Source organism: Rhinolophus sinicus, linkage group LG06, assembly GCF_036562045.2.
Source record: "Rhinolophus sinicus isolate RSC01 linkage group LG06, ASM3656204v1, whole genome shotgun sequence".
Classification (NCBI taxonomy): domain Eukaryota; kingdom Metazoa; phylum Chordata; class Mammalia; order Chiroptera; family Rhinolophidae; genus Rhinolophus; species Rhinolophus sinicus.
In genome coordinates this window covers 89,089,473-89,108,195 of record NC_133756.1, presented here as the reverse complement: position 1 = coordinate 89,108,195, position 18,723 = coordinate 89,089,473, and the positions used below count along the sequence as shown (strand labels likewise).

Sequence of the window (18,723 nt, the reverse complement as noted above, 5' to 3'; positions counted from 1 at the left end):
TGAGATAAAATTTCATGAAAGGCTTCTGCCATTTTTTTTTTTTTTGAAGTCTGTACACCCTGCCATTTAATTTAAAGAAACTCTCTCATGAAATCTTTTGTAAAGTAAAGAATCTATGCTGTAATACTATTAATCACTCCAAATGTACCTGGTTTCTAAGACAACTTTTCTTAATATTTGGCATATATGTTCAAAACAGTAATTGCAGGACGTGTATTTTTCCCCGCATGCCTCTCTGGCAGACAAAACAAATAAATTTCATCAAATACTGCTCTTTGGCTAGTAAACAAATAGAACAAACAGACGAAACTGAAAATGTGTTTTTTTTTTTTTTCCATATTAGCAGAATTCACTGACAGGGTGCAGACCTAAAGGTCAAGGATAAAGAATGCTTCCCCATACATGAACTCTTACTTGCGGGCAATCACTCTTTCTGTAAGCAGGGCTCCCTGAAAGGAGACTCTTGCTACAAAGCAGCTTAAGGGAGCGAAGGACAGTGTGTCATATCATTGTTGAATTAAGCAGGGTACCAGTGATAAAAACACAGCACCCAACTATATTGCATGTCTCCTCTTCCAAAATGAGAATGAGACACCAGTCCTCTTTCAAGCACACATGTTCCATCCACTGAAAGTGTTAAAAAAAAAAAGTTCAAGGGACTTTCTATGAAAATCCTCAATGTAACCGTCACAACAACAGAATCAAAGCCAGCAGCAGAAAAACAGTGGTGGTTGGTTGGCTATGTATGTATGTATGTATGTATGTATGTACTGTGTTTCCCCGAAAATAAGGCCTAGCTGGACAATCAGCTCTAATGAATCTTTAGGAGCAAAAATTAATATAATACCTGATCATATTTTACTATAAGTAAAATAAGACTGGGTCTATATAATATTATAATATAATATAATATAACATAATATAATATAATATAATACCGGGTCTTATATTAATTTTTGCTCCAAAAGACGCATTAGAGCTGATTGTCTGGCTAGGTGTTATTTTTGTGGAAACATGGTATGTGTGTTTGTGTGTATGTATGTATGTAGGCTACTTTGCTACAGGAGATCTCTGTAGTCTTCATACCATAAAAATTTGAGTTTTTCCTTCAAGCAGTGACATCTGGCACTCATGTCAGAATGTTTGCATAACTTTTGCTTTTGGCCAAAAAGCAACTGTTTGTACTACATGTTTTTCCACACACAAAACTATTCTGTGTGATCTAGAGCTGCTGTGAAGTGTGACAATTCATAGCAAAAATTAAAATATTCATTAGTTTTCATTTTGTTCATCATTGATAATATCTTGGCACTTGCACTATATTTCAGTCATCAAGTTACACATACTAACTAGACTTAGACTTCATTTTTATTTGACCAATATGATACAAACTGTGAGGTAGAAACATGCTGAACCCTTAAAAATGTCACCTCTCTCAGCTCATCCATTTATTAACCTGAGGGATTCAATCCCCAAAAACTTGAAGAATGAAGAACTTCCCAAAACTACTTTCTACTTAAGAAGTGAATAATTGGAAATAATTGCTTAATATTAATAGGAAATACCTCCTTGTGGAAATGGCTTTAGTGGAAACCTCTGCAGCTGCTATTGAAAGGATCTAGAGAAACATTAATGCCAGGGGGAAGAAAGAGACATCTGACAGCAATATTCCTTCCACGTGTAAATATTAAACACCACAGTTAATATGAATTCTCTTGCTTCATTTTCTTTACGGTTCACTTTCCATATATACAAAGACACACACATACCCAGGAAAATGCGTTTTGCCATAGTGGTATTTCTAAATGCCTACCTGCACAGCACACACACAGTGTGTCTGTCTGTCTGTCTGTCTACCTGCCTGGTGTTCTGCCTGATGCAGGGACTTGGAATTTAATTTTCTGGCTTAGAAACACTTACATAGGCACAATTCCCAATGTCCTTGGCGAAGATTTTGAGGGGAATGCTCTTCGGATAGTCCTTCTCTTTCTCTAGATTGATGTATCTAATCAAATGCAACAACAGCCCAAAACAACACTGAGTCAGATGGATTTTGCTAAATTGCTTATTTTTAAATCAACCTATTTTGCTAATATTTTCAATATACTTATAGGTTATTTTAAAAAAGACAGATGGAAGGACTCAGCAAAGCCAAATTACATTATGGGTTGGAAGAAGAAAAAAAAATTCTCAGGACATTAGGCATGGGCACAAAAAGAATGGGGGATGCATTTCAAGTGACGTTTGAGAAGCACAGCCAGGTCTAGTTACGTCTAGGTGATGTTTTGTCCTCAAAGCTTCCCTACCTTCTCTGGACAGGCCCAGGACCTTACTTGGGCACAGGAGCACATCTAATACTTCACTAGACCAAACTAAAACAATGGCCTTTTACTTCTCATTTAGCTCTCCAGTGGAGTGTAAATCTTGGTTGTCCCACTGCTTGGGTAAGCAGAGAGGAAAAAATGGAGGGCAGAACTATGGCAGTAAGAGATGAACCTAATTTCACCATTTTAGTTTATATGCTCAAAGGTAGGTAATAATGATTGATTTTTGAGGTACTCAGCCAAAAACCCTTCACATATGAAAACTTAATACATGCTTTGAGAAAATTGTAACTCCAAATGGAAGATTGGAGACAGGAAACGAGATGGCAGAGATTATTGACTAATTTCTGTCTGAAATAATCTAACCAGACCTCAATGTTCTCCTTCCTAGAAAGTAATAAATACATGTAATGAGAGAACATTACTTACAGTACGTAGTGGCTAGTGTACAGTCTAAACAACAGCCTATTTTGAGGACAAATGAACAATTTCTATTGAGGAGAAGGGGAGCAGTTTGGGGCACATCTTCGTAGAGAACAATTTAATTCATTGAACTATAGATTAAAGATTAAAATATGTATACTGAAAAAATACCTCTGAAGGAGAGAGAGCCATTTGTCCTTCTGTTCGGGAGAACTGCAATCAAACAAAATGGGAGAGAAAAATTAAACCACATAAAACACTTATGTTAACATATTTAAGATTGTCAATGAAATATCAACAGTCTGTTGCTACTGATGTAGCCACACACTACTACAACCTGGCATAACTGTTCTGGAGAACTCTGAGATGAAACTCCTCATTAGGAAAAACTGTACAGTCAAGTATAGCTTTACTAAAACCTCTTGGTTGGATACAAGAGAGACCCACTTTCTTACTTTACAACTCTAATACAAGTGGTACTTTTATAGTGGAAAGAGTACTTAATTTGGAATCCAAACACCTGGTTTCAAGGATATATGAAAACTATATGAACATGTGAAAATCACTTAATATTTCTAAGCTTCAGTTTCCACATCTGTGAAACTGGGCTAATTATCTCAGAGTGTTTTTGTAACTTTAAGTGCCATACAAACAGAAAGTATGCTTAATTTGAGATTGAAGACATTAAAGACAAATTTGTTATATCAATGGAAATATCATGGCCTAGAAACAAGTTTGTTGTCAGGAAAAGTACCATTTACCTCTTTTTTTTTTTTTTTACTTAAAGTTTATTGGGGTGACAATTGTTAGTAAAGTCACATAGATTTCAGGTGTACAATTCTGTATTACATCATCTATAAATCCCATTGTGTGTCAGTTCTCTTTCCCTCACCATATATTTGATCCCTTTTACCCCAATCTACTACTCCCCTCTCCCCTTGCCCTCTGGTAACCACTAAACTATTGTCTGTGTCTATGATTTTTGTTTCTCATGTTTGTCTTGTTCTTTTGTTGTTTTTGGTTTACATACGACATATCAGTGAAATCATATGGTTCTCCGCTTTTTCTTCTGACTTATTTCGCTTAGTATTATAATCTCAAGATCCATCCATGTTGTCACAAATGGTCCTATTTCATCTTTTCTCACCTCCGAATCGTATTCCATTGTATGTATATACCACAACTTCTTTATCCATTCATCCATCGAAGGACATTTTGGTTGTTTCCATGTCTTGGCCACTGTAAATAAAGCTGCAATGAACATTGGAGCACACTTGTCTTTATGGATAAATGTTTTTAGATTTTTTGGGTAGATACCCAAGAGAGGGATTATTGGGTCATATGGTAATTCTATTCATAATTTTTTGAGGAACCTCCACGCTGCCTTCCACAGCGGCTGCACCAGTCTGCATTCCCACCAACAGTGTATGAGGGTTCCTTTTTCTCCACAGCCTCTCCAACACTTGTTACTATTTGTCTTGTTGATAATAGCCATTCTGACTGGGGTGAGGTGATATCTCATTGTGGTTTTGATTTGCATTTCTCTGATGATTAGTGATGTTGAGCATTTTTTCATATGTCTATTTGCCATTTGTATGTCCTCTTTGGAGAAATGTCTCTTCAGGTCCTCTGCCCATTTTTCAATTGGGTTTATTTTTTTGTTGTTGAGTTGCATGAGTTCCTTGTATATTTTGGATATTAGCCCCTTATCAGAGGCACTGTTTGCAAAAATCTTCTCCCATTCAGTTGGTTGCCTCTTTATTTTGTCGATGGTTTCTTTTGCTGTGCAGAAGCTTTTAAGTTTCATATAGTCCCATTCATTTATTTTAGCTTTTACTTCCCTTGCCTTTGGAGTCAAATTCATAAAATGCTCTTTGAACCCAAGGTCCATAAGTTTAGTACCTATGTTTTCTTCTATGCAGTTTATTGTGTCAGGTCTTATGCTTAAGTCTTTGATCCATTTTGAATTAATTTTGGTACATGGTGACAGATAGCAGTCCAGTTTCATTCTTTTGCACGTGGCTTTCCAATTCTCCCAGCACCATTTATTGAAGAGGCTGTCTTTCTCCATTGTATGCTTTTTGCTTCTTTGTCAAAAATTATCTGTCCATATTTATGGGGGTTTATTTCTGGGTTCTCAATTCTATTCCATTGGTCTACGTGTGTGTTTTTCTGCCAATACTATGCTGTTTTGATTATTGTAGCCCTGTAGTACAAGCTAAAGTCAGGGAGTGTGATACCTCCATTATTGTTCTTTTTTCTTAAGAGTGCTTTGGCTATTCGGGGTATTCTGTGGTTCCAAAAAAATCTGATGATTTTTTGTTCTATTTTTTTAAAAATTCCATTGGGATGTTGATGGGGATTGCAATATATATACATATTGCATTGGGTAATATGGCCATTTTAACTATGTTGATTCTTCCAATCCATGAGCATGGAATGTTTTTCCATTTCTTTGTGTCTTCTTCAATTTCTTTTAAAAATGTCTTATACTTTTCAGCATATAGAACTTTCACATCCTTGGTTAAGTTTATTCCTAGGTATTTTATTCCTTTTGGTGCAATTCCAAAAGGAATTTTTTTAAATTTCTTTTTCTGAGATTTCGTTGTTAGTATATAGGAAAGCAATGGACTTTTGTACGTTGATTTTGTAGTCAGCAACTTTACTGTATTCGTTGATTCTTTCTAATAGCTTTTTGGTGGAGTCTTTAGGGTTTTCTATATATAGCATCATGTCATCTGCAAAGAGTGACAATTTAACTTCTTCCTTTCCAATTTGGATGCCTTTAATTTCTTTCTCTTGCCTGACTGCTCTGGCAAGGACTTCCAACACTATGTTGAAAAGCAGAGGTGATAGGGGACAGCCCTGTCATGTTCCTGAACGTAGAGCAAAGGGCTTCAGTTTTTCAACATTAATTATGAGATTAGCTGAGGGTTTGTCATATATAGCCTTTATTATGTTAAGGTATTTTCCTTCTATACCTATTTTATTAAGTGTTTTAATCATAAATGGATGTTGTATCTTGTCAAATGCTTTTTCTGCATCAATTGATATAATCATATGATTTTTGTCCTTTATTTTGTTTATGTGATGTATCACATTGATGGATTTGCATATGTTGAACCATCCTTGTGCCCCTGGGATGAACCCCACTTGGTCGTGATGAATAATCTTTTTAATGCATTGTTGTATTCGATTTGCTAGAATTTTGTTTAGGATTTTTGCATCTGTATTCATCAGAGATATTGGTCTGTAGTTTTCTTTTTTGTGTTGTCCTTACCAGGTTTTGGTATCAGGGTAATGTTGGCCTCATAAAATGAGTTAGGGAGTACTGTCTCTTCTTCAATTTTTTGGAAGAGTTTGAGCAGGATTGGTATTAGATCCTCTTTGAAGGTTTGGTAGAATTCACTAGTGAAGCCATCTGGTCCCGGACTTTTGCTTTTGGGAAGGTTTTGGATGACTGATTCAATTTCATTACTGGTGATCGGTCTGTTTAGATTTTCCAGTTCTTCATGGTTCAGCCTAGGAAGGCTATATGTTTCTAAGAACTTGTCCATTTCTTCTAGGTTATTGAATTTGGTGGCATATAGTCCTTCATAGTATTCTTGGATGATCCTTTGTATTTCTGTGGTGTCCATGATAACTTCCCCGTTTTCATTTCTGATTTTGTTTATTAATGCCTTCTCTCTTTTTATCTTAGTGAGTCTAGCCAAGGGTTTGTCAATTTTGTTAATCTTTACAAAGAGCCAGCTCTTTGTCACGTTAATTTTTTTCTATTGTCTTTTTGTTCTCTATTTCATTTAGTTCTGCTCTGATTTTTGTTATTTCCTTTCTTCTGCTGACCTTGGGTTTCATTTGTTCTTCCTTTTCTAGTTCTTTAAGGTGTAACATGAGGTTATTTATTTGGGATTTTCTTGTTTCTTGAGATAGGCCTGTAACGATATACATTTCCCTCTTAAAACTGTTTTGCTGCATCCCCAAAATTTTGGTAGGATGTATTTTCATTGTCATTTGTTTCTATGTATCTTTTGATCTCTCCTCTAATTTCTTCTTTGACCCAGTTGTTCTTTAAAAGTATGTTGTTTAATCTCCATGAATTTGTGTTTTTTTCTTGCTTTCTTTTTGCAGTTGATATCCAATTTCAAAGCCTTGTGATCAGAGAATATGCTTGGTATGATTTCAATCTTCTTAAATTTGCTGAGGCTGATTTTATGTCCCAATATATGGTCTATCCTTGAGAATGTTCCATGTACACTAGAAAAAAATGTATAGTCTGATGTTTTAGGATGAAGTGCTCTATAAATGTCAATTATGTCCATTTCATCTAATGTGTCATTTAGGGCTGCTATTTCATTATTTATTTTCTGTTTGGATGATCTATCCATAGCTGTCAATGATGTATTTAAGTCCCCTAGTATAATTGTGTTTTGGTCAATTTCTCCCTTTAGTTCTGTTAGTAGTTGCTTGGTATATTTGAGTGCTCCCTGATTGGGGGCATAAATATTGATGACTGTTATGTCTTCTTGTTGTATAGTCCCCTTTACCATTATGAAATGTCCATCTTTGTCTCTTGTTATCTTTTTCACCCTGAAGTCTGTTTCATCTGATATCAGTATGGCTACACCTGATTTTCTCTGGATACCATTTGCTTGGAATGTGAATTTCCACCCTTTCACTTTGAGTCCATACTTGTTCTTGTAGCTGAGATGTGTCTCTTAGAGACAGCATATGGTTCGGTTTAGTTTTTTGATCCAATCTGCTACTCTGTGCCTTTTTATTGGTGAGTTCAGTCCATTTACATTTAGGGTGATTATTGATATGTGAGGATTTCCTATCATTCTATCTTGAGTTTTCTGGTAAGACTGTCTCCATTGTTTCTTCGCCTTTTTGTTGTTGTCTATTATTTCTGTGTGGTGGTATTCTATGATTTTTCTATTTCTTTATACATACAGCAGAATTGTAATTTAGTAAATTACTTCATAGAAACCTTACTCTTGTTTTGATAACTTTTTATTTTTCAATTACAGTTGACATACGATATTATATTAGTTTCATACTGATTTGGTATATAACATAGTGACTGGACATTTACATAACATACAAAGTGATCACCTGATAAATCTAGTACCCATCTGAAACCATACAGTTATTACAATATTATTGACTATATTCCTTATGCTATACCCTACATTCCCATGACTACTTTGCAACAACCAATTTGTATTTCTTAATCCCTTCCCCTTTTTCACCCCTCAACACCCTCCAATTTTGCAACCATCAAACTGTTGTCTGTATTTATGAGTTTGTTTCTTTTGTTTGTTTTTGTTCTTTAGATTCCACATATAAGTGAAATCATATGGCATTTGTCTGTCTGAATTACTCCACTCAGCAGAATACCCTCTAGGTCCATCCATATTGTTGAAGATGTCAAGATATCATTCATTTTTATTGCTGAGTAATATTCCAAAATATATATTTACTAACTCTTCTTTATCCATTCATGCATTGATGGACATACAGGCTGCTTCCATATCTTGGCTATTGTAAATAATGCTGCAATATATGCACACATCCTTTTGAAGTAGTGTTTTGGGATTCTTCCGATAAATATTCAGAAGTGGGATTACTGGGTCTTTATGGGGGCTCCCTTGTATAATAGTTAACTGTTTTTCTCTTGCTGTTTTTAAGATTCTCTCTTTGTATTTAACCTTTGGCATTTTAATTATGATGTGTCTTGGTGTGGGCCTCTTTAGGCTCATCTTGTTTGGGACTCTCAGAGCTTCCTGAGCTTGTATGTCTATTTCCTTCACCAGGTTAGAGACATTTTCCATTTTTTCAAATAGGTTTTCAATTCCTTGTTTTCTCTTTTCTCCTTCTGGTATTCCTATGATGCAAATGTCATTACTCTTGATGTTGTCCCAGAGGCCCTCAACTATCCTCATTTTTTTGGATTCTTGTTTCTTTTTGCTGTTCTGATTGGGTGTTGTCTGGTACCGTATCACTGATTTGATCCTCAGCTTCATCTAATCTACTGTTGAGTCCTTTTAATGTATTCTTCATTTCAAGTATTATATTCTTGATTTCTAACTGGTTCTTTTTTATGTTTCCTATCTCCATTTTTATGTCTCCTATCTCTTTGTTGAAATTCTCCCTGAGATCACTGAGCATCCTTATAACCAGTGTTTTGCTCTGCATCTGGTATATTCCTTGTCTCCATTTCGTTCAGTTCTTTTTCTGAAACTTTTTGTTCTTTCATTTGGGACAAGATTCTTTGTTTCCCTGTATTGGCTGCCTCTTTGTGTTTGTTTCTATATATTAGGTAGAATTGCTATGCATCCTGGTCTTAGTAGAGTGGCCTTATGTAGTAGGTGTCCTTTGGGGCCCAGTGGACAGTTTCCCTGGTCACCTGATCCAGGTGCTCCTGGTGTGTCCCTAATGTGTGGGTTATGTGTGCCCTCCTGATGCAGGTGAGTCTTGATTGCCGTTTGCAAGTCAATGGGACTGAATAGTAGTGATGACTGGCCGTGACTACAGTGGAGGAGATGTTGTGCAGGGGCTGACCCCATGGAGCAGGATTTTCTTTAGCAGGGTTCTGGTTCCTGCTCAGTGTGCCCTTTGGGTGTGTTGGCCACAGAGGCAGCTGGGTGGTGTTCCAGCTTGGTCCAAAGCCAGCCACCAGCTGTGCTGCCGTGGGGCATCCTGGTAGGGGACCTGCTGCAGGCCAAGTTCCACTGCAGCCTGTGCCTTGCCCTGAGCCACCTGGCATGAGCCACAAAACAATCCGCAGATGGTCACAACCTGCCATGGGCTTGGAGGTACCTCGAGAGGCCAAGCCATGAACAGAGGTCAGCAGTCACGAATGCTGGGCTTGGGGATGCTCAGCAAGAGGTATGGGGCATGTCAAGACCAAACACTGCTTGTTTGGGGTTTGTGAACCTTTGAGAGATTTTAAGAATGACTCAAGACAGGCTGTTTGTATGGAAAAGCCACTGGAAGTGGCTTTGGTGGGTCCAAAAGTTGGGTGGGGAAGGATGTCAGGGAATCACCATGGTGGGATGACTGGTATTAGCCAAACTGATGGAGACTCAGATATGGCGGCCAACTGTGTCTGCACCCTGGGAGGGTAGAGGGCTCAACAAAGAAACAATGGCTTCTGCCAGCACTTCTATCTGGGAGAAAGCCGCCAGCCCTCAGCCTGCAGCCAAACAATTCAGTTTCTCCCTATGTCCCTGGTGCCTTTTGAGCTGTTTCCCCAGTACTTGAGCTCAGACCCAGGGAGTCTGTCAGCGAGTAAGTCGATGTGCAGGACCTTTAAGAGGAGCACCTGGGATTCCAGCCACGTTCTGTCTCACCCAGCCACAATCTCCGCTGGTTTTCACAGCCAGAAGTTGTGGGGACTTCTCTACCTGGCACTGGAACTCTTGGCTGGGGACCCTGGTGTGGGACTGGGACCCATTATTCCTCTAGGGGGTCCTCTGAAGCTAAGATATCCCTTCCGAGTTTTAACCACCATACGTAGGTGTGGGACGATCCCGTTCTGCATCTCTGCCCCTCATATCAGTCTTGGGGTGGCTTCTTCTCTATATGTCCTTAGTTATAGGACTTTTGTTCAGCTAGACTTCAGGAGATTCTTAATGATGGATATTCTGTAGTTTAGTTGTAATTTTAATGTGGTTGTGAGAAGAGGCTAGCACAGCGTTTATCTACTTTGCCGTCTTGACTGGAAAAAAATCAAAACTTCTTAATTATTATAATCTCCTGGTTAAGATCCATTCAGTTACAACAAAAGTAGTATTGATTAATTTTTCTGAAGTCACTGCTATATTTAATTCTTAAAGTTAAAAATACTTTAAAGTTTATTTCTATATGGTCTTGTTAGTCAGAACTTCTTAAAGAAGATGGAAACCCTACTTAGTTTCTTGTTCCAGAAAAATACACTTAACACATATTTGTAGTTTGTTTCTAACTTTGTTGCTTAGCAATTTTCTCCATAAGTCATCTTCCAGGATTGGTCATCAGAAAGTGTATTATATTTATTTTACTAATGACCACACAATTTTCATGTTAAACAATTCCTTACAGGTTTTTGATATACTCTTCCTTCCTAAACATATTTTCTTAGTTCATTTATGTAAAATCTTGAATTTATTTAGCAAAAATCTATGTTGAAAAATAGGTGACTTTTCTTTTGACCTGTTAATTTTTTTCAAAGCAGTTAAAGAAAATTGCCACTTTAACACAGTAGTTTTTTAGCTTTTAACTTTTTATTGACACAAGATACATGGAGAAAACTGTACAATGATTAAGTGTACAGCTTGGAGAATTTTCACAAACTGAACACACCCATGTGACCAGCACCCAGATTAGGAAACAGAAAACCACCTTGGAATGTCTTTTGTGCTTCTTTTCTGGCACTGGTTCCGAGTATCCTGACTTCTATTATAAATGAATAATTTTTCTTGTTGGATACTTTATAAAATTTAACCATACAGTATGTACTATTGTGTGTCTGGTTTCTTTCATTCAACATTATGTTTGTGAGACTTATCCATATTACTGCATGTGGCTTTAGATTGTTCATTCTCATTGCTGTCTAGTGTTCCTTTGTTTGAATATACAGCATACATTACTTTAAAAAAGAAACAGATTAAGAAATATGGCAGGTTAATTCATTGAGATTGATTTGTGTAGTCTTCTTGTATTTTCCCCTTTCTGTTGCTCTATGAATACAAAACTTCGCTTCCTTAGTAATTCTTAATCTCAGGCATTTTTATAGAACTGAAAACAGAAGTACTCCAAAATCAAGGTTACCCTTAGTTTCATAAGCATCTAAGCTCATTTGATAAGAGCCAGGAGGGCAGGCAGTAGTGGTGGGGTGGGGAAAAAGTATATCTCAGAGAAAGAAAAAGGGCAAGGCAGATTGGAAAGATTCCCTCAAATTTGGGAGGGGATAGAGGCTGTCATCCCTGACAGTGAGCTGGGAATCATATGTCACTCAGTTGAGGTGCCTTAAGGAAACAGAAAGACCCCAGAGGAAATGGTTGTAAAGAGCAATTAGGGAGGTTTGTTCCTAGGCATCAAAGTTTTCATAACAGCAAAGACACCTGCACCCGACATGTGGCAAGGAATGAGCATCTCTGGATATAAAAGCACAACTCTGGGCATAGAAAAAGATAATGTCAGCAGTTACCACAATAAACTGAATCAGAAGCTTTTCAGCTGTTTTGGAGACAGAGAATTCTGTTGTATTCTGGTTCTACTCTAGGAAGACGGGGGTTCCAATAAAGAAGTAAATTTGATTTCCTAACGGCCTTGCAAAATGTGGTCTCAAGGTAGGTTCTAATTTGATCTATAAATAAACAGGCTTTTATTGGATACTTGTTTGTAGACTATGATTCATACCAGGTACTTAAGTCACAATATTTTTCTGATTCCTCTTGTAGATAAATCATTGTCAGATTTAAATATTTCCTGTGTCTTTTGAAAAATGTTCCCATTTTACTATACAGTAGGTCCTCGAAAATTGTTGTTTTATTCAACATCATTTCATTGTAATGTTGATGAGAGAAAAAAATTGATTCCCAGTTGGGGCTACTGTGTGTGGACTTTGTATGTTCTCCCCATGTCTACATGGGTTTTTCTCTGTGTACTCTGGTTTCCTCCCATGTCCCAAAGATGTGTACAATTGGTGTGTCTAAATTGTCCCTGTATGATTGAATGTGTGTATGTGTGTGAGTGTTCCCTGTGATGGAATGTCATCCAGTCCATCTTCACCTTATAACCTGACTGCTGGGATAGGCTCCAGCCATCCATGACCCTCAAATGGAATAAGCAGGTTGGAAAATAATTATCTTACTTGTTTTTATTAATTTTGTATGTATAGTTCAGATTTATTTCAATGTTTAATACTAGAAGTGTTTTGGGTCTTTATTTGGAAGTTTGATGATGTTTTTGTGACCAGAAATATGCTATAGGAACTTAACTCTTGTGTTTATGTTAATTAGCCTATGGTAAAATTAGTTTTCTTATATGTTGTTTCACTTAAAGTCATAGTTTCCAAGTTCCTCTCAATGATGTTAAATGAGCACTTAAATGTATAGTTATCTGTAAAATCAAAGTGCAGTGATTATTTTTTCTAGTAGATATAGATTTTAGGTTTGTGAATCAAGATACAAGCAGTGATAGAGATAGGAAATTCCTTTTGGTCTCTTTTGAGATGTGATCTACTCCATCTACCAAGGTAAAGGATGGAAAGTTCACATTGTTTGCTCTTCCCCCAATTTGACTCTATTAGGAATTCCTCACGGATTCTGGCATTTGTTTGTCAGTTTTATATTTCAAAGCTATTAGTCTTTTCAAATCTCTTTATAGATATTATAGACACGGGCTAGGAGAGACTGCTTCTTGAGCTGCTAGCCTGATGGCATTTTAAACTGATTATGACCTAGATTTTCTTAATAGTTACCGAGATATATACCACTTCTGATATTCTTTGCCCCTTCCTAAAGATCCAAGCTTCCCTCTGATATCATTTCACTTTAGGCTGAAAACTTCCCTCAGCATTATTTTTCTTTTTCTTTCTTCTTTCTTTCTCTCTTTCTCTCTTTCTTTTTTGTTGGTAGTTTAGTTCTGCTGGCAGTAAATTCTTAGAGTTTATTTCACCTTCATTTTTGAGGGATGTTTTTGCTAGATATAATATTCTAGGTTGAAAGCTTTTTCCTTTCAACACTTTAAAGATGCCATTCCACTATCTTTGAAACCATCATAGTTTCTGATGAAAAACCCACAGCGAAGCAAACTGTTCCCTTGTATGTAATATGCTGTTTTTCTCTGGCATTTTCAAGATTTTTCTCTTATGTTTGGTTTATAGCAGTTTGTCTGTAACATCACTAGGTGAAGTTTTCATCATACTCCTCTTTTCCCTGAGCTTACTGAATCTGTACATTTTATGTCCTTCAACAAATCTGAAAAGTTTTCAAACCATTATTTCTTCCAATATTTATTCTCTCATTCCCTCTTTCTCATCTTTCTGGAATTCCAATTACATATATTTATAACTTTTGATAAGGTATAACATATTTTCTAACAAGTCTCTGATGCATTAACATTTTTTTTTCTATTCTTCAGGTTGGACAATTTGTATTGATGTTTCTTCAAATTCACCAACTTTTTTCACTTTCATTTCCATTTTGCAACTAAGGCCACACAGGAGATTTTTAAAGTTTAAGATGTAGTAGTTTTCAGTTCTAGAATTTTCATTTGGCTCTTTTTCATATTTTGTATTTCTCTGCTGAGATTGCCTATCTTTTCATTCATTTCAATTGGCTTTTCCTTTTACCTGCTGAACATAGTTATAAGAGCTGCTTTAAAGTTCTTTTCTGGTAACTCCAACATATGGATGACTTCAGGATTGGCCTCTTAATTGTCTTTTTCCTTTCATGGTTCTTTGTAAGTCAAGAAATTGTAGATTGTATTCTGGACATAATTAATGTTTTGTTTTGAATAGTCTGAGTCCTGTTATATTTGTAAAACAGTGTTGATGTTTTTGTTTTAACAAATAACTAACTTGATTAGCCTCAAGCTGCAAACTCTATCTCACCTGTGGTGGTCAGGACCTCAGTTCAATTCTTTAGCCTTAGCTTCAAGCTGCTTTGAGACTGTTCCATGCATTTGTGGTTCAGCAATCATCCAGAGCCTTGGGAAGAGTCTACTTGTATCCACAAAATTTGGAGCTTTCCTTCTCTGATATTCTTCTTTTTGAGATTTCCTCCCTCACTTTCCTGTGGCTGTGGCTGACCCAAACTCTGTTCTCTGGTTCTTCAGCAAAATAACTGTGGGCTTTTGTCAGTTTAGTTGCCCCCCACCATATGTGACTATTGCCTGTCCTCAGGCTAATGCATTAAGAATAGGAAACTCACCTTGTGCTGGTGCCTCCTTCCAACTTCCAATTCTTCTCTAAAATTTGCCAACTTTTGTTCACTTTCCAGAACCTTCAGCTAATTCTTTGTATTTTGTTCAGAGATTATGGTTGATATCTGTAGGGTGGTCAGTCTGCCATATCAGAGGCAGAACTCTTCTCAACGCTACTTTTTTTTTTAAGTAATCTTTTAATTTGGAAATGATTTTAGATTTTCAGAAAAGTTGTAAAGATAATACAGAGAGTCCTTGTATACCTCTCACCCAGTTTTAGTTTTATAAATATTATCTTCTTACATTACTATGGCACATTTGTCAAACGAAGAAACCAATATTGGTGCATTACTATTAACTAAACCTTTGACTATTCAGCTTTCACAAGTTTTCCCATCAATATCCTTTTTCTTTTCTAGAATCCAATTCAGGATACCACACTGCATTTACTAATCATGTCTCCCTGGTGTCTGTATGGTCTATGACAGTTTCTATGTCTTTTCCTTTTAAGATTTTTATTAAAAAGTATAGCTAACATACAATATTATATCAGTTTAAGGTGTACACGATAGTTGTTCAACATTTATATACCTAAAGAAGTGATCGACATGATAAGTCCAGCAACCACCTGACACCGTACTATGCTATCACAATATTATTGACTATATTCCCCGTGTTGTGCATCACATCCCCACGACTTATTTGTTTTATACCTGGAAATTTGAACCTCTTATTCCCCTTTACCTTTCCCCCCACTTTTAAAATTCTTCAATTATAGTTAACATTCGATATTATTTTTATTAAATTTTAGGTGTACAGCACAGTGTTTAGACATTTGTATGATTTAAGAAGTGATCCCCTGAGTAGTCTAGTACTCACCTGGCAATATAAACAGCTATTACAATATTATTGACTATATTCTCAATGCTTTAATTCACATCCTCATGACTATTTTGTAACTACCCACTTGTACTTCTATTAATAAATCCCTTCACCTTTTTCACTCTGTCCCCCAACCTCCTCCCATCTATCACCCTGATAAATCTAGTATCCATCTGACATCATACATAGTAATTACAATATTATTGACTATATTCCTTCTGCTATACCCTACATCCCCATGACTACTTAGTAACAACCAATTTGTACTCCTTAATCCCTCCCCCTTTTTTCACCCACACCCGCAAGTCCCCTCCCATCTGGCAACTATTAAAATGTTCTCTGTATCTATGAGTTTGTTTCTGTTTTGTTTGTGTGTTTATTTTATTCTTTAGATTCCACATATAAGTAAAATCACATTGGATCTGTCTTTCTCTGTCTGACATACTCCACTCAGCACAATACCCTCCAGGTCCATCCATGCCACCACAGATGGCAAGAACCCGAACCCATTCCCTTCCCTGGCTGAGCAATATCCCACTGTATGTATGTACCACCTCCTCTTTATCCTTTCTTCTATCAATGGACACCCAGGCTACCTCCACATTTTGGCCATCGTAAATAATGATTCAATGAGCATGGATGCACATGTCACTTCACAGTAGCATTTTTGGTTTCTTCAGATAAATACCCAGAAGTGGAATTACTGGGTCCTTCTTTGTCTCTTTTTATAGCCTTTGTTTTAAATTCTATTTTGTCTGGTATGAGTATTGCTACCCCAATTTTCTTTTTTCAATTTTAATAAAGTATCTTTTTCCACCTCTTTACTTTCTGTCTGTGGGTCTCTTTCAATCTGAAGTGAGTTTCTTGCAGGCAGTACATGTAAGGGTTTTGTTTTCTAATCCATTCAGCCACCCTGTGTTTTTGATCGAAGCATTTAATCCATTTACATTGAAAATAATTGTTGATAGATATGTAACTCTTACCATTTTGTTATTCATATTTTTTATTTGTTTTTTGTCTTAAACCCTTCTAACATTCCTTATATACTAGGTAATACTAGGTTGGTGGTGATGAGCTCCTTTAGCTCTTTGTTGTCTGGGAAGCTCTTTATCTGTCCTTCGGTTTTAAATGATAGCCTTGCTGGATAGAGTAGTCTTGGTTGTAGATCCTTGCTTTATATCACTTTGATTATTTCCTACCAATCCCTCCAGACTTGCAAAATTTCTGTTGAGAAACCAGCTGAGCTCTTATGGGAGCTCCCCTGAAGGTAACTAACTGCTTTTCTCTTGCGGCTTTTAGGATTTTCTTTTTGTCTTTAACCTTTGCCATTTTAATAATAATGTGTCTTGTTGTGGGCCTCTTTGGGTTCATGTTGTTTGAGACTCCGTGCTTCTTGGGATTGTATGTATATTTCCATCACCCAGTTAGGAAAGTGTTTTCTGTCATTATTTCTTCAAATAGGTTCTCAATCCCTTGCTTTCTTTCTTCTCCTTCTGGTACCCCTATGATGAGAATGTTGTTATGCTTGGTGTTGTCCCAGAGGTTTCCTAAACTCTCCTCAATACTACTATTATTTTTTGATTATTTTTTCCTTTTGCTGTTCCAGTTGGGTGTTTTCTGCTACCTTTTCTTCCAAATCGTTGATTTGATCCTCTGCTTCATCTGGTTTGCTGATGATTTCTTCTAGTGCATTCTTCATTTTAATTATTGTATTCTTCACTTCTGATTGGTTCTTTTTTATGGTTTCTATGTCTTTTTTTAGCTTGCTATCTCTTTGTTGAAGTTCTCACTAAGTTCCTCGAGCATCCTTATAACCATTGTTTTATATTTGTATCTGGTAGGTTGCTTGCCTCCACTTTGTTTACTTCTTTTTCTGGAGTTTTCTCCTGTTCTTTCATTTGGGCCATATTTATTTCCTCATTTGGGATGCCTCTCTATACCTGCTACATCTCTTGCTGGGTGGCCTTATGTAGTAGGTGCCCTGTGGGGCCTGGGCACAGTCTTCCTGGTCACCTGCTCCAGGTGTTCCAAGAATATCCCTTGTGTGGGTTGTGTGTGCCCTCCTTTAATAGTTGATCCTGAATGCTGTTGGCATGTCAGTGGGTGACAGTGACTCTCAGGCTGATTGGCTGTGGGATTTGGCCAGGTCCACAGTATGGGCTACTGTGCTGGGGTGCTTACCACATGGAGCTGGATTCGCCCCAGTGGGCTCTCATGCCTGTTGAGACCTCCGTTTGGGTGTGCCACTCGTGGGGATATTTGGGCCGTACTCTGCTGTGGTCTGAAGCCAGTCTCCAAGTATATTGGTTCTAGGGCCTCTTGGGAGGGTCTCTGGTGCAGGCCCCGGTCACCCATTGCCTGTGACTGGGTGTGGAGTACCTGGTAGGAGCTACAAAGTGATCCACAATTGGTTGCTGCCTGTGTTAGACCTGGAGGCATGTGGGAGAGGCCATGCTGTGAACTGAGGATGGCTGACACCAGCATCAGGTCTGGAGTAGTTCCACAAAAAGCCAGGACACACTGAGGCCTGCTGCCATCTGCTGCTGACTGCCAGCTTTGGTAAGGTTCAGCTGCCGATAAAGCCTCCTGCTCTAGGGATTTGGGTGTAACGGGGTCTCAGTGAGTCAGCTGGGGAGGGCAGAGCTGCAGGAGTTCGCCAGGTCAATCAGATTCAGATCTGGCCATAAGCGTAGGGCGCAGGTTCAACACAGGAAAGATTGCGCCTATCTGAGCGCTGCACGGGAGAAGAACACAGGGAAAATGCCAACTGTCCTCCAGTCACCCTCCGAGGCCACACTCCTCAATCTGCTCCCCATATGTCTTGACGTGCCCCCGTCCCTCCTGTGGAGCCCAGGGCAAGTACCTGCAAGCAAGTGAATCTGTGCATGGGCCCTTTAAGAGAATGGCGGGGTTTCCCACTGTCTTCCACCCCACTTAGATGGAATTCCCACTGTTTTTCACAGCCAGGTGTTGTGGGGGCTCCTCTTCCTGGAATCAGTACTCCTGGCTGGGAAGCCCGGTGTGAGGCTGGGGTCCCTTGCTCCACCATGGGGGAATTCCTTGGCCAAGATATCCCTCCCAATTTTCATCCGCCACAAAGAGGTTTGAGGCCAGCTCGTTTCGCATCTCCGCCTCTCCTACCAGTCTTGATGTCGCTTCTTCTTTATATCCTTAGTTATAAAAA

The 18,723-nt window shown here is 37.8% G+C and overlaps 1 protein-coding gene across 5 annotated transcripts in view; it reads right to left on the bottom strand.

Annotated features, from left to right (window-relative positions):
- ARHGAP20 (Rho GTPase activating protein 20) overlaps positions 1–18,723 on the bottom strand; it is a 142,708-nt gene that overhangs the window by 30,554 nt on the left and 93,431 nt on the right. For 4 of the 5 annotated variants that reach the window (XM_019715315.2, XM_019715312.2, XM_074335514.1 and 1 more), the window contains exons 5-6: positions 2,919–2,960; positions 1,921–2,005 (exon numbers count right to left, since the gene is read on the bottom strand). In XM_019715315.2, the coding sequence (XP_019570874.2) occupies positions 1,921–2,005; positions 2,919–2,960 (127 nt within the window). The remainder of the gene's footprint in view (positions 1–1,920; positions 2,006–2,918; positions 2,961–18,723) is intronic. The other variant, XM_074335515.1, reaches the window with a different exon arrangement.